This window comes from Eulemur rufifrons, chromosome 16 (genome assembly GCF_041146395.1).
Source record: "Eulemur rufifrons isolate Redbay chromosome 16, OSU_ERuf_1, whole genome shotgun sequence".
Taxonomy (NCBI): Eukaryota; Metazoa; Chordata; class Mammalia; order Primates; family Lemuridae; genus Eulemur; species Eulemur rufifrons.
Genome location: NC_090998.1, coordinates 20,542,479 through 20,553,798, shown reverse-complemented (window position 1 = coordinate 20,553,798; position 11,320 = coordinate 20,542,479). Strand labels below are relative to the sequence as shown.

Below are 11,320 nucleotides of genomic sequence, written 5' to 3'. Positions count from 1 at the left end.
ACTCCTGGGCTCAAATGATCCTCTTGCTTCAGCCTCCCAAGTAGCTGGGACTATAGGTGTGTGCCATGATGCCTGGCTAATTTTTCTATTTTTTAGTAGAGATAAGGTCTTGAACTCCTGAGCTCAAGCAGTCCTCCTGTCTCAGCCTCCTAGAGTGCTAGGATTACAGGCGTGAGCCACCATTCTTGGCCCTCCTTCTTACTTTTAATGCATATTAAAGGGCCTTTTATTTAAATCCTGGAGCTGTTGCTGGATACCATAATTGCCATTTCCTCTCCAAACTATAGTTTGGTAAAACTGTAGTTTTGAAATGATTAAATATCAATACAGAAAATTATCCTTTGGTATTCCAACCAGACTGTGACCTTGGATCACCTAAAATTTACAGACCACATGAAGGAAATTATATTCTTTTTTTATATACCACTGATCATGTTTTCCTCCATCTAATATTCTATATCTTTGCCTTCTGTGGTAATCCTAGTTGATATCCAAATATGGTTACATCCAGAAGCAAATTTGTATTGAATCATGTTTCAGTGGCTGTCTTAGCCCATTTTCTGTTGCTTATAACCAAATACCTGAAAGTTAGTAATTTATAAAGAAAAGGAAAACATAGAAACCCCTTTCTCCCTTCCGCCGCCATCCTGGTGTATGTGGTTGACTCTGTTTCTTGCCATGTCTTCTCACAAGACTTTCAGAATCAAGCAATTTCTGGCCAACAAACAGAAGCAAAATCATCCCATTCCCCAGTGGATTCGGATGAAAACTGGTAATAAAATCAGGTACCACTCCAAGAGGAGACATTGGAGAAGAACCAAGCTGGGTCTATAAGGAATTGCACATGAGATGATGGCACACATATTTATGCTGTATCAAGGTCACTGTCATCTTACCATATCAAGCTGAAAATGTCACTACGATACAGTCAGACACATTTCATTGGGAAAATGATTTTTCTCTTTGTTTATATGCTCTGTATTAATAAGCTAGTTCAGTAATAAATAACGTGAGGCCTTTTGTTTGAAATAATAAAAAAAAAAAGAACATAGAAAGTAAACCAGACTTCTGGGTTTTCATTCCACCTCTTGAGCTTTTCTAACTCTTTTACACACTTCTTCTCTTCTATCCTGCCACCTGCATGTTAAGTATTCATAGCTCAGTCTTAGGCACTCTTCTCTGCTCCCTGTGTTTTCCTCCACTAAACAATTTCATCTATGTCATCATCCACAGGCTCATGATTTCCACATATATATCACACCCAAATCTATCCTTTCAGTGCCACGTACAAATACCTCCCTGCCTAGAAGATATTTCTACTTAGATGTCTCAAAGTTACCTCAAATCCACATGTCCAAAACCAAACTCAAGTCCTCAGATCCAACTTGCTCCTCTTCTTGTCTTTCCTGTCTTTAAGAAGATGCTTTTAAAAGATGCTCATGTTTTATTATTTAGCCAGAAACCTATTAGTTACTCTCAACAGCCACCTCTCTCTCATGTTTCTTTCCAAATTCATCTTCAACTCTCATCAATTTTATCTTCTAAATGTTTCTCTAATCTACCCTCTTTTCATCTATACTGCAAGCATCCCAGACTCTTAATGATCTCCCTGGATATCCTTTGGCTTTTCTCCTGCTTGTCTTTTTTCTTTTTAAAAGTTATTTTTTTATTTAACAAAATGAATAACACCACATATTTTTAAAAGTCAGGTAGTACTACCAGTACTACTAGGCTTGGGATAATAAATAAATAGATAAACACACAAACAAATAAACAAATAAATAGTACTACTGGCTCCCTCCCTAATTCACTACTCCACAGAGGCACTTTCATCTCTTTTTGTTGTTTCTTTAGGCAGTTACTTCATTAATTCTAAATGTTCTTATGTTGCTTTTTCTTGAATTTTTTAAAAAAATGTTATCTATTGTATTCTTTCTAAGGAAGATGAGGATTTTGTTGTCTTACACCCCCATATTACCCCACCCTCACTCAATAGTATTGTATTTTGGTTATATTAGTATTTATTATTTATGTTATTAAGATTATGGACTGAAGGTACTGAAATGTTTCTTTTCTTGCACAACTTTTTTTTTTTTATTTATTTCATCTTTTTATGGGGGATACAGAATTGCAGGTTACATACGTTGCTCCTGTACCGCCTTTCCCCCCAAGTCAGAACTCCAGGCGTGTCTGTTCCCCAGGTCGTGCATGTTGCACCCATCATGTAGGTATATATCCCTCCCTTCCCCACCCCCCCTTCCCGAGTCAGCACCTTCAAGTGTTACCATTCCCCAAACGGTGCGCAATGCACTCATTGTGTAGGCATACCCCCATCCCCTCCCCCACCCCCCACCTCAGTCTGATATCCAATTGGTGTCGTTCCCAGATTTGTATTTAGGTGATGATCAGGGAAACCAATTTTCTAGTGAGTACATGTGATGCTTGTTTTTCCATTCTTGGGATACTTCACTTAATATAATGGGTTCCAACTCTCTCCAGGAGAACCATAGAGATGTCGTATCTTCATCATTCCTTATAGCTGAATAATATTCCATGGTATACATATACCACAGCTTACTAATCCAATCATGTGTTGATGGGCATTTGGGTTGTTTCCACATCTTTGCTATTGTGAATTGTGCTGCTATAAACATTTGGGTACATGTGTCTTTGTTAAAGAATGACCTTTTTTCCTTTGGGTATATGCCCAGTAATGGGATTGCTGGGTCAAATGGCAGGTCTACTTGAATCTGTTTAAGATACCTCCATAATGCTTTCCACAGGGGTTGCACTAGTTTGCAGTCCCACCAGCAGTGTATGAGTGTTCCTGTCTCTCCACACCCACGCCAACATGTGTTGTTTTGGGTTTTTTTGATAAAGGCCATTCTCATTGGAGTTAAGTGATATCTCATTGTGGTTTTGATTTGCATTTCTCTGATGATTAGGGATGTTGAGCATTTTTTCATATGTTTGTTAGCCATTCTTATATCTTCTTTCGAGAAGTTTCTATTCATGTCATTTGCCCACTTTTTGATAGGGTTGCTTGATTTTTTCTTGCTGATTTTCCTGAGTTCTAAATAGATTCTTGTTATCAGTCCTTTATCTGATGTGTAGTATGCAAAAATTTTTTCCCATTCTGTAGGTGGTCTGTTTATTCTCTGGACTGTTTCTTTGGCTGTGCAGAAGCTTTTTAATTTAATCATGTCCCATTCATTTATTTTTGTTGCTGCTGTGATTGCCTTGGGGGTCTTCTTCATAAATTCTTTGCCTAGGCCAATGTCTGTAAGAGTCTTTCCTACATTTTCTTCTAGAATTCTGATTGTATCACGCCTAAGGTTTAAGTCTGTTATCCACCGTGATTTGATTTTTGTGAGAGGTGAAAGCTGTGGGTCCTGTTTCAGTCTTCTACAAGTGGCTAACCAATTCTCCCAGCACCATTTATTGAATAGGGATTCTTGTCCCCAGAGTATATTCTTTCCCGCTTTGTCAAAAATTAGGTGGCTATATGAGGATGGTTCTATATTTGGATTTTCTGTTGTGTTCCACTGGTCTGTGTCCCTGAACTTGTGCCAATACCAGGCTGTTTTAAGAACCACGGCCTTGTAGTATAGTTTGAGGTCTGCTTGCACAACTTTTTCTTTTATCTGGGGTTAATTCTTGCCTTGTTTTTTTTACATTAGCTTAGTTTTTGATACACCTGTTAGTATTTCAGCCTAAAGGAGCTAACACAAATGTTCATTCTCAACACACTCAAACTTCCCAAGAGGCCTCTCAATTTAGTTCATGTTCTTCCAAGAGAACTCCTTTCTCAGGCCCTCTGTCTTTCTGCTCTAATGTAGATTGGTTGTTCTTTCTCCTCTCCCTTTTTCAGCCCTTTCTGGTTTTAACTGAGCATTTTATATATCTCCATTTTATCTCCTCTCTTAGCGTATCAGTTATATGATATGAGATTGGAAGAGACTGCAATATACATTTTTAACTAGTCTAAATCTAACTTCAAATAACACTATACTGCTACAAGTGTCTTATGGGTAACTTGGAGTATTTCCGATTCCTCTTTCCTGACCCTTATGATATTACTATCATTCATGTCACTTATAATCACCCTATGTATTGTTACTGCTATTACTTTAAACAATTATTTTTTTAGTTGAATTAAGAATAATAAAAATAAAAGATTTTATTTTACCTTCCTTTATTCCTTCTCTGATACTTTTCCTTCCTTTATGTAGCTCCAAATTTCTCCCTTCTACCATTTCCTTCTCTCCAAAGAACTTCTTTTAATTTTTTTTTTTCAGGGTCAATCTGCTGGTGATGAATCACCTCAGTTTTTGTTGAAGAAAGTCTTTATTTAGCCTTCACTTTCGAAGGATAATTTCCCTGAATATAGAATTTCTTGGGAATTTTTTTTCTCCTCAAAATTTTAAATATTTCACTCCATTATTTGCTTGCATGCATGGCTTTTGATGAGGTCTGTTGTAATTATTAATCTTTTTCCTCTATGGGTAAAGTGTTTTTCCCCTTCTGGCTCTGTTCAACATTTTCTCTTTGTCTTTGGTTTTCTGCTGTTTGAATGTGATATTAATATATCCATGTGTAGTTTTTTTGCTGTTTATCTTACTTGGTGTTCTCTGAGCTTTCTGAATCTGTAGTTTGGTGTTTTTCATTACTTTTGGAAAACTTTCAGCTGTTATCACTTCAAATACTTCTGTTCTTTACTCTCATATTTGTTTTTCTGGTATTCCAATTACATTTATGTTACGCCTTTAGAAATTGTCCCATGTTTCACCTTGGCAAATTTTTGTTGACCTTCAGGCTCACTGATTCTCTTCCCAGCCATATCCGGTCACCAATGAGCCCAACGAAGGCATTCTTCCCTTCTGTTACAGTGGTTTTGGTTTCTAGCATTTATGTTTTATTCTTTCTTAGAGTTTCCATTTCTCTGCTTACTGTTCTTGCGTTTTGTCCACTTTTTTCATTAAAGCCTTTAACATCTTAATCAGAGTGATTTAAAATTCTCTGTTAATCCCAACACCTGTGTCATCTGTTCTATGCTGTGTCTGGTTCTGATGCTTGCTTTTTCTCTTTAGAATTTTATTTCTTGCCTTGTAACTTTTTGTTGTGTTGTTGAAAGCTAGACATGATGGATTAGATGATAGGAACAAAGGTAAATAGGACTTTAGTGTGACATCTTATGTTAATTTGGCTAGAAGTTGGGCTGTGTTTATTGTTTTCTTTAGCTGTGTCAGAAGCTTCAGATTCCTCCAATGTCCTTGTTTTTGTCTATCCTGTTGACTTCGGGCTTGCCTAAGTACTTCTCCTTAGAGAGAATCTGTGGTGTGCTGTGGCTCTTTGAGTTGTAATGCATTGATATTATACTAAAGCCCTATTGCTGTGGTGGTAAGGTGTGGGGGAGGGGAAGTGTTCTATAATCTCATGATTAAATTTCGGGGTTTAGTGGCCTTGTGTCCCTGGACAATGAAATTTACAAGTGTTTCTTAGCTTTATTTTCCCAGCTTGGGTGAGACAGAAAGTTAGAGGGGGATGAGTGGGAGAAATGCCCTTCCCCCAGACAAGGACATGGTCAGATCTTTTTCCTTGGAGAGTAGGACTTTGTTGCAGAGCATCCGCTCGGCATATTTCACTATGGTTACTTTTCCCCTACCCCTGAAAGAGTCCCAAGATGATCTTTCTCAGTTTTTCACCCTGAAAACCTGGTGGGATTCTTAGAGGTAAAACTCATGTAAGTGTGGGGGCCCCTAGATTGTGAATTTCTCCCTCGCATATGAGTCCACACTCAGCCTCCAGCCATTCCACTTGACCATCCTCAAGTCACCATGTAAGTGTTCCCAGCAGTTTATGACTCCAGCATCTTCTGCTCCAGATAAACAGATCTCAGCTCTGATTCTCAATTTGTCTGTTTCTCCACATTGGGGTGGGGTGTGGTTTGCCTTGTCACTTTAATGCTTTGAGGAGTCCAAGAAAAGCTGTTGATTTTCAGTTTATTCAGCTTTATTGCTTTTAGTAAGTCTGATCCCTTTATGATTTCTAATCATTTGTATGTGTTTTTCTTTTTAAATCTTTCATGATTTTCTCTTTTTTGTTTTCTAAAATTTCACTGTTAGATACCTTAGTGTGGGTTTTAAAAATCGATTATATTGGGTCCTTAATGAACTCTCTAATTTCAGGATTCTTTTTTTCAGTATGTCTTTGAAAATTTTGTCCTTTCTATTATCCCCCCCATTTGGACATTTATTTTTTGAGTCTATAATTTATCTTTTTTTACCCTCTTTTATATTTTTGGTCTACTTTCTGGGGTATGTCTTCAACTTTGTATTTAACCCTTCTATGAATTGTGTTTTATTTTTTATTACCATATTTTTAATTTTAGAGGACTTTATTTTTGGCCACATGAACATTCCTCTTGCTCTTGCTTCGTTGGATTGTGTCTTAACCCATGTGAGAATATTATAGTTTTTATTGAAGATTTGTCTTCTGCATTATCAGTTTTCCCTATGGTTGATTTTTTTGTGTGTGTATATTTGTCTGCTTGTTTTGTCTCTGCTTTCGTGTTGGAGACACTCTTCAACTGTCTAGGGATCCTTTACTCTCAACTCGTGTTTAAGGACGAGGCCTTAAAAGGAGGCTAGGAGTGCGAGAAATGCCCTTCCCCCAGATGAGAACCGTGTCCAATGGGCTTCACCTGAGGGTGGTAGGCAGGGATACGCTGTTTGATTGGAGATCTCCTGCACATATCAGAATCTGTAGGTCTTCTCTGTGCTGGTACATTTCTAGAGAGTTAACCTCACATTTTAAGCCAGGTCGGGATGAGATCTAGAGGCTTCACTGCTCACTTTTAAAGACTTTCAAACAAATCTCGGATTTTGTTTTCTTCGTTAGCTCCACCTCCAGAGGTCCCAGGTGCCTCTAATGTCTGGCCTTTTATGAGCTCTGGAGTCAAAATTAGCTTAATACTTGTTGCCTTCTCTCTAAGCCCCCATATCCTGTGCCCCCTAACCCCAATATGACTTGAAAGTCCAAACCTTTCTCCATTCTGATAAATCAGTTATCACTTGTTTAATTGCTTTCCTGCTTGTGGACTCTTTGACACCCTTTTTTTGACTTGTTCTTGTGAGTGTATTCCTCTTTTACTCCTTTACTGTCCTTTTAGTGGGGTCATAATAGAGATAAGCAAATGTATTTATTCAGATAAACTACATTTATAACTTTTCTCGATCTACATTACTGATCTTGGTGTTGTAACTGGTTGTGAAAAAGGCATGCTTTTATGCTTTTGACTCTGTTCCAAGCCATTCTGACAAAAATAACTTGAGCAGAGACTAAAGAATGATCTTCTTGAATTTTTTATCTCAAATCATTGACAATTCTATCTACTCTTTTAACAAGAGACTTTCTTGTGACTATGAATCTTTGTTTCCACACACATTAGCGCCAAGCTTGTGTCCCATTCACTCCAATCTTCTTTTTCCCTCTTGGTCTCTCCCTACTTCTCAATGAGAGGTGTTGCTTTCCTCTCTTCTCCATTGCTTCAATTCTGCAGTGGTTCTCTCTCTTATACTGGCTCCCACTAGGACTCTGATGTCACAAAAGCTTGCATCAAGTTTATCGTATCAAGTTACTTTGCACATCATGTTTACTGGTTTCATAGGTTACTTGCCAAGACAAGGAATGGCTGCTCACTGAGAGAAAAGTCTTTCGTGCCTGTCAGCCCTCTTATGAGTTGGTGAATGGTCTATGATAGACAAGTTGGTTACAATATAATACTTGTCGAGGAGGCATTTATACCATTGTTGTAGTCTTGGTCGTTAGGACTAAATATGTTAGAATATTCTTCCCTCCGCTCTCACATTGTTCTTCTAAAAGAAGACTGGGGACACCAATAAAATAGAGTCATACATTACTGCTGATTTTCATTTAGTTGTATGTTCCATAATAACAAAGTGAATATTATTATTCTACAGATGAGAAAAACACAGCTCAGAGTTTATGTAACACAGTAAGACACATAACAAGAAAGTGACAGAGATGAATTTTTTGAGCCAGGCTAGCCTGACACTAAAGCTGGGTCTCATTCCACCTGATTCCTGCCTTTATATTTTTCTAATAAACATTTCTAGGGTTTTAAGAGTTGTTGTCCCTAAGCAAATCCTATTTCTGTCCTCTAAGCATACTCAGATGCAGAAGTATAAAAGAATACCTAAGCTACCTGCTGTAAGCCATACAAATAAGATGGCTAAATATCAGGTAAAATATTTTATTTAAAATATTAAAACTTGGGGGTTCATTTTTTCCTTAAACAGTGCTGCCTTAGCAATAGCCTGAATAAATTTGAGGCTCTCATTACAAAATCAAGCAACAATTATTTGTTGAGTATGTATGTGCTCAAGCCTGGGTTGGTACCTGGAGGAACATGAAGAAAATATGAAATATTGTTCTTGCTCTTCTCCTAGACATGTAGGCATGCCACGTGGAGTCCTAATTCCATCAAAAGCACAGACTTTTCATTTGATGTATGAGACCAAATACTCTCCCTGCATAGTTGGCGAGACAAAGTTACATATGAAAAATGCTAGCAACACAACACAACACGTCTAAGTCTTTAATCATCTGTCAGGGCCAGCAAATACTACGGCATTCAGAGCAGGAGGTCAAAGGGAATAGGAGCAGAAACCACAAATATTTATTGAGTTCCTGCCCCATGAAGCCTGTGTTTTAGGTGGTCTGGGAACACATTATTGAGTGAGAAATTTCTAGCGATGCGGCTTGGTCTTGAATGATGCATTGGATTTGCACAGAGAAAGAGAAAAAACACATATCATACACATAAAATGCAGATGGCAACACGGTGACAGAAATGATCCTTGTGGGACTGAGAAGGGTGAGGGGAATGGCCTGATTAGATTTGGTGTTCATGCTAAAGAAAATCAGGGAATAAGGCTGGGTTGTGAGGTGGAGCAAGAGTCCACAAAGGTAGAATTCTTAGCTTGCAGAAGAAAGGAAAACAGCACATTGCATCACAGAAGTCTTTTGCTATAAGGCATGACGTTAATGCATTTTATGATATTAAATGGGGAAACATTTACACGATCCCTTCATAACTGCAATATGCCTTATTTTCATTAGTTTATTTATTTGTTATTTACTCTACAAGTATCCCTTGGGCTTGTGGAAGAAAAGAGAAATTGGGATGGTTTGTGTTTTATTTAAATTATAAAATTAAGGGTGGCAGATGATTTATCCACAGCCCTGGCAACTATAGGAAAAGCCCCTCCTTCCTTCCTCCTTTCTAGGACAGAAGAGGGTTGGCTGGTTACTTTGCAGGACTTAAGGTGATCTTCATTTTGAAGAATCTCCATTAAGCTCCACTGTGGCAAGATGTAACTTTGGGATTTCAGGGATTTCCCTGTCTCTCCTGATTTACCCAAGTAGGAGAGCTGTTTCTGGGGCAAGCCCGCCAGTGGAGGGCAGTAGGTTATTCAACTAAAAGTGCACAGTAGCGTTGTGAGAATGACACAACGGTAGTTATCTGGGATAGTACTTCGTTTTTGGTAAATAACTTTGCATCAACTTGTCAAGTTTCATCTGTTATTGGAGAAAGGTGCTAGAAAAAGATACCAGGCCACCTAGCAGTCAGTGTAGGCTATTCTGGGCACGACAGCTTGGGCAGTTGAGTAAATGGATTATGGCCTTTAGATTCTGGTTTCGTGATGACTAAGCTGACCAGGTTAGTAGGCTGCCGGCTTTCCTCTTTGTCCTTGCACACTTTATGCTTGACGAGATGCTTAAGCAAATAGAATGGGCCACCGCTAGGAGGTACCCGAGTTATGCGTCGGCAGCCCAGGCGAGCAGAAATGGCTAACAGTGGCTCCCTGGGCTCGGCGGGTCCAGGCGGGTGGCGCTTTTCCAAGGTCAGGGTTGCGATAAGCTTATCGGTGGAGCGAGAAGGACTTTTAGGAACTAACGGTCTTTTAATCTAAACCGCGGAGGAGGAGAGCGCGCTTCTAAAGCATTGTCACATCCTGAGGTCTGCGTGCTTGGGCACCAGCTGCCTGCACATCTGGATGCAGCAGTGCCTTTCCCTGCAGGGCGGAGGCGAGGCGGAGGACCCGGTGTGCACGCACCTCCTCGTGCGCGCGCTCGCTTGCGCCCGTGAGCGTCGCGGTGTGTGTGTGTGTGTGTGTGTGTGTACGCGCGCGCACACGAGAGTCGGCTGGAGCCGCGGCTCCGGGACCGGCTAATGGGGATGGGGATGGGGATGGGGAGGGGCGGGGGCCCAGAAAGAAATAAATCTCCGCCGGCCTCCTCGCTTCTCGCTGCGGTTTAACAACCACCCAGTTTAGGAAATATGAGGGTGACGGGGGCAGGGTGACAGCCAGGGCACGCCGGCTGCGTGTCGGAGGGTCGGAATATCAGCCGGTCTCTGCCACACTCTGTGATTTATGTATTTACATCTCGGGGCGGGGGCTGTTGTTCTGTATTGTCTGCCTTTATCCCCGGAGAACGAGGGCAGGAGAGCGGGGCGCGCGCTCTGGGCGAGCGTCGCGGCTCTGCACGGGTCGAAGGAGGCAATTTTGCGGGTGGGGGAGGGAGGGGAGACCTTGATTTCCACCAATCCCCGCGCGCGTGTCTGCGAAGTCCGGGGCGCAGCGGAAGGCTGCGGCGCGCCGCTGAATGAACTGATGAGAGCGAGTTCTTTTCTTCTCCGGGAGGGGTGGGGAGAGAGGGTCCTGGCGGGCGAGGCGGGAGAGCGCGGGGCAGGATAGCGGTCCTGGGCCGCCGTGGAAATTTCCAAGGACTTGGTGCGGCGCGGAGAGCGCGCCTGGGGGGGTGCCCGGCGGCGCAGCGGCGCGGGAGGCGGCGAAGGGCGACGGAGAGTCGCTCGGAAGGGGACGCCGCGGGCCAAATGTCTGGGAGGGAGCCCAGCCTTTTACCGGACCCTCGCTGAGAGCGACCGTGATGCTGCAGAACCGGCGGGAGCGACTCGCCACTGCCGCTCTCTGCTCCTTCGGAGACCCCAGCGCCCGCCTTCTGCAGGGGAAGCGACCATGGCCATAGCTCATGACTTGCGTCCCGACCACTTCCCCTAGAAAGAAATCCTTCAAAAAGTTGCATTTTAAAACATCCTTGCGCTGACCTTTGGGGCCGTGGGGGCCGAAGAAGCGTGCGTGCGTGTGCAAGCAAGAAAGCCAAAGGTGTCTTGTGCATGGAGGGCTGGCGGTGGGGGGACCTTCTGCTGCCACTTCGCCTAGCTTTGTGCTGAGGCTCCTCCGGCCCCCGCCCCCGGGACGCCGGGATTGTG

General features: G+C 41.7%; 1 protein-coding gene across 1 annotated transcript; it reads left to right on the top strand.

The window, feature by feature from the left end:
* The first annotated feature begins 678 nt into the window (after positions 1 to 678).
* Positions 679 to 900, top strand: LOC138397547 (large ribosomal subunit protein eL39-like). Its single transcript, XM_069491709.1, has one exon. The coding sequence runs from the start codon at positions 679 to 681 to the stop codon at positions 832 to 834; it is 156 nt and encodes a 51-aa protein (XP_069347810.1). The 3' UTR covers positions 835 to 900.
* Positions 901 to 11,320: the final 10,420 nt, after the last annotated feature.